General features: G+C 34.9%; 1 protein-coding gene across 1 annotated transcript in view; it reads right to left on the bottom strand.

Moving 5' to 3' along the window:
• Positions 1 to 18974: 18974 nt before the first annotated feature.
• LOC114649902 (short transient receptor potential channel 4-like) overlaps positions 18975 to 21105 on the bottom strand; it is a 146564-nt gene continuing 144433 nt past the window's right edge. Inside the window, exon 11 of the mRNA XM_028799272.2 lies at positions 18975 to 19965. Within this exon, the coding sequence (XP_028655105.1) occupies positions 19366 to 19965 (600 nt within the window). The 3' untranslated portion in view covers positions 18975 to 19365. The remainder of the gene's footprint in view (positions 19966 to 21105) is intronic.

Genomic DNA, 21105 nt, shown 5'->3' with positions numbered 1-21105 from the left:
TGGCAGATGAGAACAGGGGGTTGGGAGGTAAACCCCAGCTTGTATATAATGTTGTAGTCAGTTGAACCCGGGCATTTCAGTGGTCTTGCAGTTTGCGTGATGTTTCCCGTCGAGTGGCCTTCTGGTAAAGCTTGGTGACCTGTGAATAAAACTATGTCGCTGTGCCGTACAAGAATGTTTTAAAAGGAGTAAGTAGGAAAACCTTGTTTTATAACTTTATTGAAGTTCTCTCTGTAAATATTGCATTATGATCTTCTAACCAAGATGTCCTAGCTTTCACTCCGAATTTCACCTCAACTTTAGTACTTTCTTGTTCACATTCGAGTAAGTGCTAAGAAGTTGGGGCAGGGTTTGGCAATGTATCTTTCTTCAGGTTTCTTCATCTTGCATGTTTAAATGTTACTTGCTATGTGCTGCAATAAGTTACACTTCTGATAGTTTGCAGTTTTTATAGGAATTTAGGCAAAACCATTTATTTTGTAGAATGGAAGATCTTGCTTAAAGTTGCACAGATTTCTTCAACAGTAGCACTCACTTTTCGATTATCTATAGTAAGTGCTTCCTGTTGGGGTAGTTTCTAGCTGACTAAGTCTCCAGAAAGACAAAGTTGTGACTTAGAGATGAGAATACAACAAGACTGCAGAACTGTAAGAAAGGAAAGTTATATGGGAAAACAATGCCTAGTCTGTAAAATTTCTTCAACAGTTGCACTGACTTGTTTCTTTGTAGTGGTAAGTGCTTCCTGTTGGGGTAGTTTCTAGCTGACTAAGTCTCCAGAAAAACAAACTTCTGACTTATAGATGAAAATAGAAGAAGACTGCAGAACTGTAAGAAATGAAAGTTATGTGGGAAAACAATTCCTAGTCTTTAAAATTTCTTCAGCAGTTGCACTGACTTGTTTCTTTGTAGTGGTAAGTGCTTCCTGTTGGGGTAGTTTTAGTATGACTTTTCTACACACCTTCCTGTGTTGTGGAAGAAACAGCGAAAACTTATTGGAATGGAAAATGATTTATTCATCTGTTTTTCTCCCTGGGATGTTAATTTTCTGTCAACTGAATCCATCCACATTTTCGAAAACCGGTGATAACTTTCTGTTCGACGAGCTCATGACTTTGTTTTTTCGTACAAAATCTTTTATGGCCTTACTCTGAATTTCACCTCAACTTTAGTACTTTCTTGTTCACAATCCAGTAAGTGCTCAGAAGTTGGGGCAGAATTTGGTAGTGTCCTACCCTTCAGCATGTACGATGTTGTACGATTGGGATGGATTAAATGTGTACAGCTAAAAGAGAGTGGAAAATGGAATATTCTAGAGATGGAGCAGTACAGTTGCAAAGGTGGTTTTTCAAGAAGAGGAGCAGCTTTATGTTGGTCTCTAAGGAATATTTCCTAATGGGGTGCTTCGTAAAGCACATTTTCTCACACTATTCACTCTTTTGGAACCAATGGAAAGTTAATTTTACCTGGAGAGAAGTTTGTGCTTGGGAACTGCACATTTATACATTCTTACAATGCCTAAGTTACTTCAAAGGAAAGCGTTCACTGTTTTAATGCGAGTAAGTGCTTTCTTTTGGGGCAGCTTCGGTAGAAAAGGTCATTTACAAGACGACTGCAAGTAAAAGTATTTTCTTGTACTTTGTTTTTCCAGCGTTTGACTTTTTAATCGAACTTTACTGTACGCGAGGATTAAAGGAATTTTTTGATTAAATAGCCATTGCAATACAATGAAGTCACTATTTTACTTTAAGTTACAAGTGTGTTTTTGTCTATTGTAGATTGAACTTTAAGGTGGGGTAAAAGTTCTCTTTAATTAAAGAAAGGTATTACCTAAACCATACAAAACACCAGCACTGAATTTAAATGTTATACTGTTTATAATACTTTAAGGAAAGAGTTCATCATCTTGCTTTTGTGATATTTTTGTTTCTTGATTTAGATTTAAGGGATAATGATCATGTCTTCATCATGAAGAAATTGTATTATAAAGATAACACTGTCAATTATCGACTGACAACGATCAGATAAAAGTGAAATTGCTGCACATTTAGTTTGATGGGGTGTGAAAGACTTGTGAGCTCTTTTATTGACAATTATCTCCTCTGACGTTCCAAGTCAAAGTCAAAAAAGGAAGAAGGGTGAAAAGGAATAATGGCAGATGAGAACAGGGGGTTGGGAGGTAAACCCCAGCTTGTATATAATGTTGTAGTCAGTTGAACCCGGGCATTTCAGTGGTCTTGCAGTTTGCGTGATGTTTCCCGTCGAGTGGCCTTCTGGTAAAGCTTGGTGACCTGTGAATAAAACTATGTCGCTGTGCCGTACAAGAATGTTTTAAAAGGAGTAAGTAGGAAAACCTTGTTTTATAACTTTATTGAAGTTCTCTCTGTAAATATTGCATTATGATCTTCTAACCAAGATGTCCTAGCTTTCACTCCGAATTTCACCTCAACTTTAGTACTTTCTTGTTCACATTCGAGTAAGTGCTAAGAAGTTGGGGCAGGGTTTGGCAGTGTATCTTTCTTCAGGTTTCTTCATCTTGCATGTTTAAATGTTACTTGCTATGTGCTGCAATAAGTTACACTTCTGATAGTTTGCAGTTTTTATAGGAATTTAGGCAAAACCATTTATTTTGTAGAATGGAAGATCTTGCTTAAAGTTGCACAGATTTCTTCAACAGTAGCACTCACTTTTCGATTATCTATAGTAAGTGCTTCCTGTTGGGGTAGTTTCTAGCTGACTAAGTCTCCAGAAAGACAAAGTTGTGACTTAGAGATGAGAATACAACAAGACTGCAGAACTGTAAGAAAGGAAAGTTATGTGGGAAAACAATGCCTAGTCTGTAAAATTTCTTCAACAGTTGCACTGACTTGTTTCTTTGTAGTGGTAAGTGCTTCCTGTTGGGGTAGTTTCTAGCTGACTAAGTCTCCAGAAAAACAAACTTGTGACATATAGATGAAAATAGAAGAAGACTGCAGAACTGTAAGAAATGAAAGTTATGTGGGAAAACAATTCCTAGTCTTTAAAATTTCTTCAGCAGTTGCACTGACTTGTTTCTTTGTAGTGGTAAGTGCTTCCTGTTGGGGTAGTTTTAGTATGACTTTTCTACACACCTTCCTGTGTTGTGGAAGAAACAGCGAAAACTTATTGGAATGGAAAATGATTTATTCATCTGTTTTTCTCCCTGGGATGTTAATTTTCTGTCAACTGAATCCATCCACATTTTCGAAAACCGGTGATAACTTTCTGTTCGACGAGCTCATGACTTTGTTTTTTCGTACAAAATCTTTTATGGCCTTACTCTGAATTTCACCTCAACTTTAGTACTTTCTTGTTCACAATCCAGTAAGTGCTCAGAAGTTGGGGCAGAATTTGGTAGTGTCCTACCCTTCAGCATGTACGATGTTGTACGATTGGGATGGATTAAATGTGTACAGCTAAAAGAGAGTGGAAAATGGAATATTCTAGAGATGGAGCAGTACAGTTGCAAAGGTGGTTTTTCAAGAAGAGGAGCAGCTTTATGTTGGTCTCTAAGGAATATTTCCTAATGGGGTGCTTCGTAAAGCACATTTTCTCACACTATTCACTCTTTTGGAACCAATGGAAAGTTAATTTTACCTGGAGAGAAGTTTGTGCTTGGGAACTGCACATTTATACATTCTTACAATGCCTAAGTTACTTCAAAGGAAAGCGTTCACTGTTCTAATGCGAGTAAGTGCTTTCTTTTGGGGCAGCTTCGGTAGAAAAGGTCATTTACAAGACGACTGCAAGTAAAAGTATTTTCTTGTACTTTGTTTTTCCGGCGTTTGACTTTTTAATCGAACTTTACTGTACGCGAGGATTAAAGGAATTTTTTGATTAAATAGCCATTGCAATACAATGAAGTCACTATTTTACTTTAAGTTACAAGTGTGTTTTTGTCTATTGTAGATTGTACTTTAAGGTGGGGTAAAAGTTCTCTTTAATTAAAGAAAGGTATTACCTAAACCATACAAAACACCAGCACTGAATTTAAATGTTATACTGTTTATAATACTTTAAGGAAAGAGTTCATCATCTTGCTGTTGTGATATTTTTGTTTCTTGATTTAGATTTAAGGGATAATGATCATGTCTTCATCATGACGAAATTGTATTATAAAGATAACACTGTCAATTATCGACTGACAACGATCAGATAAAAGTGAAATTGCTGCACATTTAGTTTGATGGGGTGTGAAAGACTTGTGAGCTCTTTTATTGACAATTATCTCCTCTGACGTTCCAAGTCAAAGTCAAAAAAGGAAGAAGGGTGAAAAGGAATAATGGCAGATGAGAACAGGGGGTTGGGAGGTAAACCCCAGCTTGTATATAATGTTGTAGTCAGTTGAACCCGGGCATTTCAGTGGTCTTGCAGTTTGCGTGATGTTTCCCGTCGAGTGGCCTTCTGGTAAAGCTTGGTGACCTGTGAATAAAACTATGTCGCTGTGCCGTACAAGAATGTTTTAAAAGGAGTAAGTAGGAAAACCTTGTTTTATAACTTTATTGAAGTTCTCTCTGTAAATATTGCATTATGATCTTCTAACCAACATGTCCTAGCTTTCACTCCGAATTTCACCTCATCTTTAGTACTTTCTTGTTCACATTCGAGTAAGTGCTAAGAAGTTGGGGCAGGGTTTGGCAGTGTATCTTTCTTCAGGTTTCTTCATCTTGCATGTTTAAATGTTACTTGCTATGTGCTGCAATAAGTTACACTTCTGATAGTTTGCAGTTTTTATAGGAATTTAGGCAAAACCATTTATTTTGTAGAATGGAAGATCTTGCTTAAAGTTGCACAGATTTCTTCAACAGTAGCACTCACTTTTCGATTATCTATAGTAAGTGCTTCCTGTTGGGGTAGTTTCTAGCTGACTAAGTCTCCAGAAAGACAAAGTTGTGACTTAGAGATGAGAATACAACAAGACTGCAGAACTGTAAGAAAGGAAAGTTATGTGGGAAAACAATGCCTAGTCTGTAAAATTTCTTCAACAGTTGCACTGACTTGTTTCTTTGTAGTGGTAAGTGCTTCCTGTTGGGGTAGTTTCTAGCTGACTAAGTCTCCAGAAAAACAAACTTGTGACTTATAGATGAAAATAGAAGAAGACTGCAGAACTGTAAGAAATGAAAGTTATGTGGGAAAACAATTCCTAGTCTTTAAAATTTCTTCAGCAGTTGCACTGACTTGTTTCTTTGTAGTGGTAAGTGCTTCCTGTTGGGGTAGTTTTAGTATGACTTTTCTACACACCTTCCTGTGTTGTGGAAGAAACAGCGAAAACTTATTGGAATGGAAAATGATTTATTCATCTGTTTTTCTCCCTGGGATGTTAATTTTCTGTCAACTGAATCCATCCACATTTTCGAAAACCGGTGATAACTTTCTGTTCGACGAGCTCATGACTTTGTTTTTTCGTACAAAATGTTTTATGGCCTTACTCTGAATTTCACCTCAACTTTAGTACTTTCTTGTTCACAATCCAGTAAGTGCTCAGAAGTTGGGGCAGAATTTGGTAGTGTCCTACCCTTCAGCATGTACGATGTTGTACGATTCGGATGGATTAAATGTGTACAGCTAAAAGAGAGTGGAAAATGGAATATTCTAGAGATGGAGCAGTACAGTTGCAAAGGTGGTTTTTCAAGAAGAGGAGCAGCTTTATGTTGGTCTCTAAGGAATATTTCCTAATGGGGTGCTTCGTAAAGCACATTTTCTCACACTATTCACTCTTTTGGAACCAATGGAAAGTTAATTTTACCTGGAGAGAAGTTTGTGCTTGGGAACTGCACATTTATACATTCTTACAATGCCTAAGTTACTTCAAAGGAAAGCGTTCACTGTTCTAATGCGAGTAAGTGCTTTCTTTTGGGGCAGCTTCGGTAGAAAAGGTCATTTACAAGACGACTGCAAGTAAAAGTATTTTCTTGTACTTTGTTTTTCCAGCGTTTGACTTTTTAATCGAACTTTACTGTACGCGAGGATTAAAGGAATTTTTTGATTAAATAGCCCTTGCAATACAATGAAGTCACTATTTTACTTTAAGTTACAAGTGTGTTTTTGTCTATTGTAGATTGTACTTTAAGGTGGGGTAAAAGTTCTCTTTAATTAAAGAAAGGTATTACCTAAACCATACAAAACACCAGCACTGAATTTAAATGTTATACTGTTTATAATACTTTAAGGAAAGAGTTCATCATCTTGCTGTTGTGATATTTTTGTTTCTTGATTTAGATTTAAGGGATAATGATCATGTCTTCATCATGACGAAATTGTATTATAAAGATAACACTGTCAATTATCGACTGACAACGATCAGATAAAAGTGAAATTGCTGCACATTTAGTTTGATGGGGTGTGAAAGACTTGTGAGCTCTTTTATTGACAATTATCTCCTCTGACGTTCCAAGTCAAAGTCAAAAAAGGAAGAAGGGTGAAAAGGAATAATGGCAGATGAGAACAGGGGGTTGGGAGGTAAACTCCAGCTTGTATATAATGTTGTAGTCAGTTGAACCCGGGCATTTCAGTGGTCTTGCAGTTTGCGTGATGTTTCCCGTCGAGTGGCCTTCTGGTAAAGCTTGGTGACCTGTGAATAAAACTATGTCGCTGTGCCGTACAAGAATGTTTTAAAAGGAGTAAGTAGGAAAACCTTGTTTTATAACTTTATTGAAGTTCTCTCTGTAAATATTGCATTATGATCTTCTAACCAAGATGTCCTAGCTTTCACTCCGAATTTCACCTCAACTTTAGTACTTTCTTGTTCACATTCGAGTAAGTGCTAAGAAGTTGGGGCAGGGTTTGGCAGTGTATCTTTCTTCAGGTTTCTTCATCTTGCATGTTTAAATGTTACTTGCTATGTGCTGCAATAAGTTACACTTCTGATAGTTTGCAGTTTTTATAGGAATTTAGGCAAAACCATTTATTTTGTAGAATGGAAGATCTTGCTTAAAGTTGCACAGATTTCTTCAACAGTAGCACTCACTTTTCGATTATCTATAGTAAGTGCTTCCTGTTGGGGTAGTTTCTAGCTGACTAAGTCTCCAGAAAGACAAAGTTGTGACTTAGAGATGAGAATACAACAAGACTGCAGAACTGTAAGAAAGGAAAGTTATATGGGAAAACAATGCCTAGTCTGTAAAATTTCTTCAACAGTTGCACTGACTTGTTTCTTTGTAGTGGTAAGTGCTTCCTGTTGGGGTAGTTTCTAGCTGACTAAGTCTCCAGAAAAACAAACTTCTGACTTATAGATGAAAATAGAAGAAGACTGCAGAACTGTAAGAAATGAAAGTTATGTGGGAAAACAATTCCTAGTCTTTAAAATTTCTTCAGCAGTTGCACTGACTTGTTTCTTTGTAGTGGTAAGTGCTTCCTGTTAGGGTAGTTTTAGTATGACTTTTCTACACACCTTCCTGTGTTGTGGAAGAAACAGCGAAAACTTATTGGAATGGAAAATGATTTATTCATCTGTTTTTCTCCCTGGGATGTTAATTTTCTGTCAACTGAATCCATCCACATTTTCGAAAACCGGTGATAACTTTCTGTTCGACGAGCTCATGACTTTGTTTTTTCGTACAAAATCTTTTATGGCCTTACTCTGAATTTCACCTCAACTTTAGTACTTTCTTGTTCACAATCCAGTAAGTGCTCAGAAGTTGGGGCAGAATTTGGTAGTGTCCTACCCTTCAGCATGTACGATGTTGTACGATTCGGATGGATTAAATGTGTACAGCTAAAAGAGAGTGGAAAATGGAATATTCTAGAGATGGAGCAGTACAGTTGCAAAGGTGGTTTTTCAAGAAGAGGAGCAGCTTTATGTTGGTCTCTAAGGAATATTTCCTAATGGGGTGCTTCGTAAAGCACATTTTCTCACACTATTCACTCTTTTGGAACCAATGGAAAGTTAATTTTACCTGGAGAGAAGTTTGTGCTTGGGAACTGCACATTTATAAATTCTTACAATGCCTAAGTTACTTCAAAGGAAAGCGTTCACTGTTCTAATGCGAGTAAGTGCTTTCTTTTGGGGCAGCTTCGGTAGAAAAGGTCATTTACAAGACGACTGCAAGTAAAAGTATTTTCTTGTACTTTGTTTTTCCAGCGTTTGACTTTTTAATCGAACTTTACTGTACGCGAGGATTAAAGGAATTTTTTGATTAAATAGCCATTGCAATACAATGAAGTCACTATTTTACTTTAAGTTACAAGTGTGTTTTTGTCTATTGTAGATTGTACTTTAAGGTGGGGTAAAAGTTCTCTTTAATTAAAGAAAGGTATTACCTAAACCATACAAAACACCAGCACTGAATTTAAATGTTATACTGTTTATAATACTTTAAGGAAAGAGTTCATCATCTTGCTTTTGTGATATTTTTGTTTCTTGATTTAGATTTAAGGGATAATGATCATGTCTTCATCATGAAGAAATTGTATTATAAAGATAACACTGTCAATTATCGACTGACAACGATCAGATAAAAGTGAAATTGCTGCACATTTAGTTTGATGGGGTGTGAAAGACTTGTGAGCTCTTTTATTGACAATTATCTCCTCTGACGTTCCAAGTCAAAGTCAAAAAAGGAAGAAGGGTGAAAAGGAATAATGGCAGATGAGAACAGGGAGTTGGGAGGTAAACTCCAGCTTGTATATAATGTTGTAGTCAGTTGAACCCGGGTATTTCAGTGGTCTTGCAGTTTGCGTGATGTTTCCCGTCGAGTGGCCTTCTGGTAAAGCTTGGTGACCTGTGAATAAAACTATGTCGCTGTGCCGTACAAGAATGTTTTAAAAGGAGTAAGTAGGAAAACCTTGTTTTATAACTTTATTGAAGTTCTCTCTGTAAATATTGCATTATGATCTTCTAACCAACATGTCCTAGCTTTCACTCCGAATTTCACCTCAACTTTAGTACTTTCTTGTTCACATTCGAGTAAGTGCTAAGAAGTTGGGGCAGGGTTTGGCAGTGTATCTTTCTTCAGGTTTCTTCATCTTGCATGTTTAAATGTTACTTGCTATGTGCTGCAATAAGTTACACTTCTGATAGTTTGCAGTTTTTATAGGAATTTAGGCAAAACCATTTATTTTGTAGAATGGAAGATCTTGCTTAAAGTTGCACAGATTTCTTCAACAGTAGCACTCACTTTTCGATTATCTATAGTAAGTGCTTCCTGTTGGGGTAGTTTCTAGCTGACTAAGTCTCCAGAAAGACAAAGTTGTGACTTAGAGATGAGAATACAACAAGACTGCAGAACTGTAAGAAAGGAAAGTTATATGGGAAAACAATGCCTAGTCTGTAAAATTTCTTCAACAGTTGCACTGACTTGTTTCTTTGTAGTGGTAAGTGCTTCCTGTTGGGGTAGTTTCTAGCTGACTAAGTCTCCAGAAAAACAAACTTCTGACTTATAGATGAAAATAGAAGAAGACTGCAGAACTGTAAGAAATGAAAGTTATGTGGGAAAACAATTCCTAGTCTTTAAAATTTCTTCAGCAGTTGCACTGACTTGTTTCTTTGTAGTGGTAAGTGCTTCCTGTTGGGGTAGTTTTAGTATGACTTTTCTACACACCTTCCTGTGTTGTGGAAGAAACAGCGAAAACTTATTGGAATGGAAAATGATTTATTCATCTGTTTTTCTCCCTGGGATGTTAATTTTCTGTCAACTGAATCCATCCACATTTTCGAAAACCGGTGATAACTTTGTGTTCGACGAGCTCATGACTTTGTTTTTTCGTACAAAATGTTTTATGGCCTTACTCTGAATTTCACCTCAACTTTAGTACTTTCTTGTTCACAATCCAGTAAGTGCTCAGAAGTTGGGGCAGAATTTGGTAGTGTCCTACCCTTCAGCATGTACGATGTTGTACGATTGGGATGGATTAAATGTGTACAGCTAAAAGAGAGTGGAAAATGGAATATTCTAGAGATGGAGCAGTACAGTTGCAAAGGTGGTTTTTCAAGAAGAGGAGCAGCTTTATGTTGGTCTCTAAGGAATATTTCCTAATGGGGTGCTTCGTAAAGCACATTTTCTCACACTATTCACTCTTTTGGAACCAATGGAAAGTTAATTTTACCTGGAGAGAAGTTTGTGCTTGGGAACTGCACATTTATAAATTCTTACAATGCCTAAGTTACTTCAAAGGAAAGCGTTCACTGTTCTAATGCGAGTAAGTGCTTTCTTTTGGGGCAGCTTCGGTAGAAAAGGTCATTTACAAGACGACTGCAAGTAAAAGTATTTTCTTGTACTTTGTTTTTCCGGCGTTTGACTTTTTAATCGAACTTTACTGTACGCGAGGATTAAAGGAATTTTTTGATTAAATAGCCCTTGCAATACAATGAAGTCACTATTTTACTTTAAGTTACAAGTGTGTTTTTGTCTATTGTAGATTGAACTTTAAGGTGGGGTAAAAGTTCTCTTTAATTAAAGAAAGGTATTACCTAAACCATACAAAACACCAGCACTGAATTTAAATGTTATACTGTTTATAATACTTTAAGGAAAGAGTTCATCATCTTGCTTTTGTGATATTTTTGTTTCTTGATTTAGATTTAAGGGATAATGATCATGTCTTCATCATGAAGAAATTGTATTATAAAGATAACACTGTCAATTATCAACTGACAACGATCAGATAAAAGTGAAATTGCTGAAAATTTAGTTTGATGGGGTGTGAAAGACTTGTGAGCTCTTTTATTGACAATTATCTCCTCTGACGTTCCAAGTCAAAGTCAAAAAAGGAAGAAGGGTGAAAAGGAATAATGGCAGATGAGAACAGGGGGTTGGGAGGTAAACCCCAGCTTGTATATAATGTTGTAGTCGGTTGAACCCGGGCATTTCAGTGGTCTTGCAGTTTGCGTGATGTTTCCCGTCGAGTGGCCTTCTGGTAAAGCTTGGTGACCTGTGAATAAAACTATGTCGCTGTGCCGTACAAGAATGTTTTAAAAGGAGTAAGTAGGAAAACCTTGTTTTATAACTTTATTGAAGTTCTCTCTGTAAATATTGCATTATGATCTTCTAACCAAGATGTCCTAGCTTTCACTCCGAATTTCACCGCACCTTTAGTACTTTCTTGTTCATATTCGAGTAAGTGCTAAGAAGTTGGGGCAGGGTTTGGCAGTGTATCTTTCTTCAGGTTTCTTCATCTTGCATGTTTAAATGTTACTTGCTATGTGCTGCAATAAGTTACACTTCTGATAGTTTGCAGTTTTTATAGGAATTTAGGCAAAACCATTTATTTTGTAGAATGGAAGATCTTGCTTAAAGTTGCACAGATTTCTTCAACAGTAGCACTCACTTTTCGATTATCTATAGTAAGTGCTTCCTGTTGGGGTAGTTTCTAGCTGACTAAGTCTCCAGAAAGACAAAGTTGTGACTTAGAGATGAGAATACAACAAGACTGCAGAACTGTAAGAAAGGAAAGTTATGTGGGAAAACAATTCCTAGTCTTTAAAATTTCTTCAGCAGTTGCACTGACTTGTTTCTTTATAGTGGTAAGTGCTTCCTGTTGGGGTAGTTTTAGTATGACTTTTCTACACACCTTCCTGTGTTGTGGAAGAAACAGCGAAAACTAATTGGAATGGATAATGATTTATTCATCTGTTTTTCTCCCTGGGATGTTAATTTTCTGTCAACTGAATCCATCCACATTTTCGAAAACCGGTGAAAACTTTCTGTTCGATGAGCTCATCACTTTGTTTTTTCGTACAAAATGTTTTATGGCCTTACTCTGAATTTCACCTCAACTTTAGTACTTTCTTGTTCACAATCCAGTAAGTGCTCAGAAGTTGGGGCAGAATTTGGTAGTGTCCTACCCTTCAGCATGTACGATGTTGTACGATTGGAATGGATTAAATGTGTACAGCTAAAAGAGAGTGGAAAATGGAATATTCTAGAGATGGAGCAGTACAGTTGCAAAGGTGGTTTTTCAAGAAGAGGAGCAGCTTTATGTTGGTCTCTAAGGAATATTTCCTAATGGGGTGCTTTGTAAAGCACATTTTCTCACACTATTCACTCTTTTGGAACCAATAGAAAGTTAATTTTACCTGGAGAGAAGTTTGTGCTTGGGAACTGCACATTTATAAATTCTTACAATGCCTAAGTTACTTCAAAGGAAAGCGTTTACTGTTTTAATGCGAGTAAGTGCTTTCTTTTTGGGGCAGCTTCGGTAGAAAAGGTCATTTACAAGACGACTGCAAGTAAAAGTATTTTCTTGTACTTTCTTTTTCCGGCGTTTGACTTTTTAATCGAACTTTACTGTACGCGAGGATTAAAGGAATTTTTTGATTAAATAGCCTTTGCAATACAATGAAGTCACTATTTTACTTTAAGTTACAAGTGTGTTTTTGTCTATTGTAGATTGTACTTTTAGGTGGGGTAAAAGTTCTCTTTAATTAAAGAAAGGTATTACCTAAACCATACAAAACACCAGCACTGAATTTAAATGTTATACTGTTTATAATACTTTAAGGAAAGAGTTTATTATCTTGCTGTTGTGATATTTTTGTTTCTTGATTTAGATTTAAGGGATAATGATCATGTCTTCATCATGAAGAAATTGTATTATAAAGATAACACTGTCAATTATCGACTGACAACGATCAGATAAAAGTGAAACTGTTGCACATTTAGTTTGATGGGGTGTGAAAGACTTGTGAGCTCTTTTATTGACAATTATCTCCTCTGACGTTCCAAGTCAAAAAAGGAAGAAGGGTGAAAAGGAATAATGGCAGATGAGAACAGGGGGTTGGGAGGTAAACCCCAGCTTGTATATAATGTTGTAGTCAGTTGAACCTGGGCATTTCAGTGGTCTTGCAGTTTGCGTGATGTTTCCCGTCGAGTGGCCTTCTGGTAAAGCTTGGTGACCTGTGAATAAAATTATGTCGCTGTGCCGTACAAGAATGTTTTAAAAGGAGTAAGTAGGAAAACCTTGTTTTATAACTTTATTGAAGTTCTCTCTGTAAATATTGCATTATGATCTTCTAACCAAGATGTCCTAGCTTTCACTCCGAATTTCACCTCAACTTTAGTACTTTCTTGTTCACATTCGAGTAAGTGCTAAGAAGTTGGGGCAGGGTTTGGCAGTGTATCTTTCTTCAGGTTTCTTCATCTTGCATGTTTAAATGTTACTTGCTATGTGCTGCAATAAGTTACACTTCTGATAGTTTGCAGTTTTTATAGGAATTTAGGCAAAACCATTTATTTTGTAGAATGGAAGATCTTGCTTAAAGTTGCACAGATTTCTTCAACAGTAGCACTCACTTTTCGATTATCTATAGTAAGTGTTTCCTGTTGGGGTAGTTTCTAGGTGACTAAGTCTCCAGAAAGAGAAAGTTGTGACTTATAGATGAGAATACAACAAGACTGCAGAACTGTAAGAAAGGAAAGTTATGTGGGAAAACAATTCCTAGACTTTAAAATTTCTTCAGCAGTTGTACTGACTTGTTTCTTTGTAGTGGTAAGTGCTTCCTGTTGGGGTAGTTTTAGTATGACTTTTCTACACACCTTCCTGTGTTGTGGAAGAAAGTGCGAAAACTTATTGGAATGGAAAATGATTTATTCATCTGTTTTTCTCCCTGGGATGTTAATTTTCTGTCAATTGAACCCATCCACATTTTCAAAAACCGGTGATAACTTTCTATTCGACTAGCTGATGACTTTGCTTTTTCATACAAAATGTTTTATGGCCTTACTCTGAATTTCACCTCAACTTTAGTACTTTCTTGATCAAAATCCAGTAAGTGCTCAGAAGTTGGGGCAGGATTTGGTAGTGTCCTACCCTGCAGGATTTTCGATGTACGATTGGGATGGATTAAATGTGTACAGCTATGAGAGAGTGGAAAAGGGAATATTCAAGAGATGGAGCAGTACAGTTGCAAAGGTGGTTTATCGACAAGAGGATCAGCTTTGTGATGGTCTCTAAGGAATGTTTCCTATTGGGGTGCTTAGAAAAGCACATCATTTTGGACAAAAATTTTTAAGTGCCTCTCAGACAGCCTTGGTATCACAATCCCTCCTAACCCATTAACAGCTGTGTTCGGTGTTCTTCCAGACGGACTTGAATTGGAGAAGGACAAGCAAACTGTGATTGCATTCACTACACTTTTGGCATGCAGACTTATTTTGTTAAATTGGAAGAATCCTAATTCTCCTCTTATAAGTCAGTGGGAAACCGATGTTTTATATTATTTGAAATTGAAAAAAATCAAATTTTCAGTTAGAGGATCTGTACAAAATTTTTTCAAAACATGGCAGGATTTAATCAATATTATTTTAGAATAAGAGAAATAACTATTACCGCATTTAACTCCCTTCTCCATCTCTTATTTACATAGATATTTACTTCTTCCTTTCTTTTGTTTAATGTTGCCTTATTAAAAAGCCTTAAGCAATTTTCCTTTAGCTAAGCTCTCCTTCTCAGGGGTGGGGTTTGATTAGTCTTCAAATTTGTTGGGTTATAAATTGATCAGTTTGTATGGAATGATTACAATGAAAATTAATGAAATAAAAAAAAAAAAAAAAAAAAAAGCACATTCTCTCACACTACTATGTTGTACAATTGCGATGGATTAAATGTGTTTAGCTATGAGAGAGTGAGGAATGCCTAAGATACTTCAGAGGAAAGCATGAACGGTTCTAATATGAGAACCGAGAGAGTTTGGATAAGTTGATAATATGGAAGGAAAGTTGTGAGTTTTATCGTCTATACTTAAGTTCGACAGACAGTTAAATGGACCGTTTATGGTTCTCATATAGTTACAAATCTTCAGTAATATGTCAGTGTTAAAAATGAAGCATTATTATCAGTTGTAATCTAAAATATTAAATCCTTAAAAAGCATGACTGTAATATTAAAGTTTGGAAGCTGGAAAGTTACTTTTGTTAAGAGTTTCAAATTTAACAAAGGAAGTTGGAAAAAGGATTATAATTGAGTGGATATCCATCCATCCATCCATTTTCCAACCCGCTGAATCCGAACACAGGGTCACGGGGGTCTGCTGGAGCCAATCCCAGCCAACACAGGGCACAAGGCAGGAACCAATCCCGGGCAGGGTGCCAACCCACCGCAGTGAGTGGATATACAGTATCTTAATTTTAAAAAAGCGTCAATAGAAGGATGAAAATAATATGACGCAATACATAAAACACTAACACAGTTAGAATATTTAATGTTACTTAATTATGTGGACATAGTTATCAGTTATTTAATTGTGTGATTTGTTGTGTTTATTTGCTACTGTACTGTGGAAACCAATGATTGAATTATCTGTGTTTTTCTTTTGCCACTGAAGCCTCCTGTACTTCATTTTCTTTTGTTTGTTTATTGCAGCAGTATACTAACAACTGACATTCTATAAATGAAGCAGCAATCAAAATAAAGTAATAAAAATACAACTTTTGTCATTTGTCAGTTGTGGAGAAGCGATTTTATCTACATTCAGTCCAAGTTGATTTTGTTCTGTAAATAAACAGAAAGCTCAATGGTAATAATTATAATAACAATAATAGTAATGATAGCAATAATAATGGAATGATGATTATTGTTAAAAATCATAATTTTTAATTTAAGCAAGAGAAAATTTAATTTATGCGAAATCATATATGTTGTACTATTCTCTAATAGCACACAACATCCTGAAACTTTAAATGTTTTCCTTAAGTTTTCCAGTTCATTTATTGTCAACCCACCAAGGCTTAATTCCTACCTTGTGGCTAATGCTTGGTTAGACTCTCAGGCCCGATGATCCTGACTGCAGATCCCAGCAGTAAGAACATGTAAAAGGACAGTGATAGGTTTTTATTTATGGAGTAAATTTCCACATTTTAATATCAAATGAACCAGTTATTATTAACAACAAAAAAACAAAAAAAAAACAGACTAGCACATGTACAATAATCAAGTTTAATAGGCAGCAATTAAAAGCATTTCCTTTTGACCAAAATGAAACGATGCTTTAAATATAAACTAATTATAGATACGGAATTTCCATGTCCAAATGCTTAAACATTGTAGTTATTATTAAAACAGTACTAAACTAAAGGAAAATTGTTAGATGCCATGCATATTTTATGTTGAGACATTCCTGAATTTTACTAAAACTTAGAATCTAATTAATATCATTTCTATGCAATTCAGTTTTTCACCCTTTTACTTTTAATTAACTCACATGTTAGCAATACCTTAGTGGAGAAAAAGAAAATTATACATACGAATGTAATTGGTTTAACTATGTTGGAAAAGAGGCTTGTCAACATTTTAAAATTTCTCCAACTTCATTCAAGATTTTTATTTCAGATAATGAAAGACTCACAAGAAAGTTTATAATAAAATTGTAACTTGTCATTTGCTTTCTCTTTTTTAAAAGAACAATAAACTATATGGTGACACATTAAATAGGTAAGAACTTGCAATAATAACACAAAACACATTGGTAGTGTTAAACTAATCTTGTTTAAACACCTGAGGCTACATTAAAACAAGAAAAATCAGTAAACCTATACAGTATAAAAATAAAACAAGCTTTTATATTTATTTATTTCATAGAAATATGCAAATGTATTGTTTTATCAAAACAAGCACAATATAAAGCCTCTCATAGCTATGGTTACTTCTTTGCAAAAGAACTGTCAGTGAAATTAAAGAATTAGGGGTACAAGCTAATGATCAGCAAGTACAGAGACTAACACCCTGAAACAATAGGTCCATGTTCTGAAAAATCAAAATCTTTAAAGGACATGCTTACATTGGAAAGGGACACTCCTTGATTAAAAATAATAAAAGATCTATTTCTAGAAAACAATTACTTATACAGTACATTTTAAGAAATATTTCAATTAATTTGTGTTTTAGACAGTTGTACCCCAGATGAAATGACTATTTTTATTTAGGGTTAATTATATACAGTACATTAGCAACAGTCAATAGCCCAAAATCAATCAAAACTATTCTGTATAAGGCTATGTATTCTCTTGAATATCTAACTCAAAAAGTACTTTTTATTTATTCTCTTGAGTATCTGAATCATAAAATACTTATTTTTAAGGTAAAAGTGAGGACAATTTTAAAATTAAATGCATGCTTCAAAATCCAGTTTCACAGCTTTATGTTCAAGAGAATAGACCAATTAAATGACTCAATTTTAAATATTAAATGGACAATCTGGCTTCGCCGTCATGAATTTCTTTAAACGTTTAATACTACATATGGGAAAAAACTTGGAACTCTGCTGTCCGAAATCTGTGTCTCAGGCTAAATTAATGTATTCATTTTGTGCTCCAAAGATTTGTTGCATATTATTAGCCACAATGTCTCCGGAGCTTTTAGAAGAGATAATACACAAATGCACATACATTGAGTCATTGAGCATTACATAATTTTGTAATTCTGTGCAATATTTTATATCCAAAAATCATCTGATTTCATTTTTGCCCCATGCCAGTTAAGTATTGTCAATTGGACAAGACTAATCCAAGATGCAATCAAGGAACACACATAGATTTATTAATTTAAAACTTCTCTTTCGCAAATTTCAAAACATATCACGCCTGAGATTATTTCTGTTTGATATAAATTGGTCAGTTTTATTTATGTGTTTATTTTTGAATGTCTAATATGCAGCATATTTCTTATTATATTTTAACTTTTATTCATTTGTTTGATCAAGCAAACCTCAGTTTTTTCTCTTTCATTTAACCTTCATAACAATTCTGACTGGATTTGCTTCTTCATTTTCAAAGGAACTATTTCAGGTTTATAAAAATTATTTGTGAAGTACAAAATACGCACCATATCAAATTTACATGCTTTAGATTATCTAGATAGCTAGATAGCAAAAGATCAAACTATCTAAATTTGGGCAAGTGGAATGATTTCTTTTTATCTTAATAGCTTATGATTTTTGCAGAACTTATATAGTACCTTAGATGTAGAAAGTCTACGATCATAGCAATTTAAAGGTATGTTATTTTGTTGTATATCAGCCTAAAAATGTAAGAAAAGTATCTAATTTTATTGCAAGTTATTTTATATCCTTAATTAAATTATTGTAAGCAGATGTTATGCAGGCACGTTTCTTTTTGTTTAAACATTACATAAAGATTGTTATCTGTAATGATCAGCAACATACAGAGCCAATGCAGTACGAGTGACTCAAAACAGCAGAGGTGAGACTTGTGGAAACAAGTGGGTATTGAGGTAAATAGTCAAAATTTGAACCAACTGTTAATATAGATAGCCCTTAACATCAATTTTCCTTGTGCTTTCTTTCATATGACAGTATAAGCAGAGGTAGCCATATTCTTATCTACCCTGACTGCTCTGATCTGGGATGAGTTACCTTTTCAATTCTGCCTCTAGTTTAAGATAAACACAAGTTTAGGACTCAGTTTCAGGCTTTCATATTAAAACCTGTAAATATTTCACATGCAATTTTTGAGCTGTTGCTTTTTATTATCACTCTTTCAAAATTTCAGTGTCATTAAACAGTGTTATTTGTTCATTCACATACCCTTTATAATATTAGATTTTGGCTGAAGACCTGAAAACAAAAAAAAATGCAGCAATTGAGAGAATCAGGATGGGGTACATACTTTTTTACAACAGTGTACTGTAGCTAAGGGGTTTTATGAATGGCTACTCATTTTTAAAATGTTTGACCCTACTTCCTTTTTAAAATGTGCAAAATGAAAAAATATAAAATTCCAAGACCTTTTTTAAAATTGAAGAAACATGGTTTGACTTTAAATTCATGCTGTATTTTTATGGCACAAAGAGGATATCTGTCTTATCTGTAAAAAATTTGTAACATGATTAAAGTGGATTTTTATAAGGCCACTTTTCCTTCTGTTCAGTAATACACATTATTTCTGTGACTGTTTAATAAAAAACATTGCTAATCCTTTTGTTTTTATTATTTATCAAATTTCAATTTTTATTTATCTAGTTCTTTTAATTATCAAACTGTAGAGTATGTAATTTAACAGACATACATATTCTTATAGCAGATAAAAATAACTTTTAATTAGCACACATGATTTGTCATTTTACAAAATCAACAGAGAACCATAGTATTTGTGGGAAAGTTTACTAAGCAATTCCATTAGGACATAAAAATGCAAATTCCGCATTGGCTCCTTTATTATAGTACTGTTTTACAGTACAGTAGCAACCTATATGATACAGCAACAGATTTTAGATATCTGGTGGCAAATATCATTAATAGAGCCGAGGCTTGTTTAAACTATAAATTATATAAAAGAAACAACTGTTTCATAATTTATAGCCACAAAGGATCTTAGTTAGTATATAGTGCATGTACAATAAATACAATCTCCATATACACAGGAGATATCATTGTCACAATTTACTATCACAGCCATACTTCTACAAAGACAAGTCCTTTTCGTCTTCTGAGTGTGTCCTGCTTTCTGTAGTTATCTTAGAGGAGAAACAGGGACTACCACCAGAAGATGGTTTGTGTTCATTAGCAGACCCTTGTAATTGTTTGTCTGATTCACAGCTTGTCAATGATTTGTCTGCTTCCACTGCATTTATATCAGAAAATGGTTCGTCAAGTTCATATTCACCGATTTCCTCAGAGACGGAATATATTCTATTTGTGTACTGGTCTGTGCTACTTAATTTTGTCTGTCTTTGAAACAGCCCAAATTGTGAAATGTCTTTGTGAAAATCTCTTTTCTGCTGCTTTTCTTTTACCGTTTCTGAGACCAAAAGTGCAGAACCATTGACAATACCATTATAGGACTCTGGAACTTTAGATAAAGGCCTTTGCTGTAACAAGGATGTCACATTAAAAAGATGAAGTTTACACTTCGGTTTTTCTTCACTGACAAGCGGGTCATGCTTAAAAGTTTCATCAACATCACTCACGCTTGAAGCCCCAGAGCTAAATTTTGTACCTTTGTTTCCTTTTAATAGTCCAAGAACTTCATATCTGAAGCTTGAAATGTCTTGTTTCAATTCCTAAAAAATTAAAATTAAAATCAAGTCAGGAAAGCAACCTCATTAAAATCTTTTACATATACTCTGATTATTCCGCAAGAAAGTTGCAAGCAAACTTTTATTGGGCCATGCAACTTGAGAAGTAAAGACAAATGTATTGTTATTAAGGACATACAACAGTATTGCAAGACGGTTCCAAAATAAACAACAACAGAAATTTGATTTATTATTTTCAAACTTGCAATAGTACTTCTATTTGTATTATTTTTTACCATGATTTTCTTTTATTAAAATAACATTTTTTTAATTTTATACAGGATCTCTTTGAACTGATTGAACTATTATAGAAGCATGAATATGCTTCAAAATTTGCCTTAGAAAATTAGAACAATCTAGGCAAGTTTTGAAAGTCTCTAAAGTTTTACTGTATACCACAGTACTTGGCAAGTTATTCCACATGTCAGTGGTACTCTGTATAAAGCAAAAAGGCCCAATGTTTGTGTAAAATTTACCCTTAACAAGTTTCCAACTGTGTTCTCATATTCTTGATAAACTCATTTTAAAGTCACAGTCTCAATCCACTGGACTAATTCCCTTCATAATTTTATCCTCTTAATCTTCTTTTGCTTAAACTGAAAAGGCTCAGCTCTTTTAATCTTTCCTAATAATTCATCTCCTGTAGCCCTGGCAGACTAGTTGCTGTCCTTTAGACTTTTTCCAGCACTGCCATGTCGTTTTTGTAGCCTGGAGACCAAAACTGCACCCAGTACCCCAGATGAGACATTGCCTGTGCATTATAAAGCTCGAGTGTTAGTCTGCAGATTCATTAATGTAACCAAAGGTAATAAGAACTATGCATCTGTAATGTTTAGCCATTTTTGTCATTTTTGCATTCTTTTAAGCACTTTTAAGTTACGCAAAATTAGATGCTTGTTCCGGACGATCTACAGACTTACATTCTGTATGTTTTTGTTTCTGTCCACATCGTCATTTTCACCATGCTGATGCACTTGCTTGTACTGCTGATTCCTGGATTCAGTGCCCTGTGATTGTATACTGCGCCTGGTAATTGTCTTGTAGAGGTTACACATTCTTGTTCTTTCAGTATGAGTTTTACAATATGTACCTTGATTTTCATCCCACTGGTAACTGTAAATTTGC

The sequence above is a fragment of the Erpetoichthys calabaricus genome, chromosome 4, assembly GCF_900747795.2.
Source record: "Erpetoichthys calabaricus chromosome 4, fErpCal1.3, whole genome shotgun sequence".
NCBI classification, from domain to species: Eukaryota; Metazoa; Chordata; class Cladistia; order Polypteriformes; family Polypteridae; genus Erpetoichthys; species Erpetoichthys calabaricus.
The sequence above is the reverse complement of the archived record's forward strand: the minus strand, read 5'-3'. Positions and strand labels throughout refer to the sequence as shown.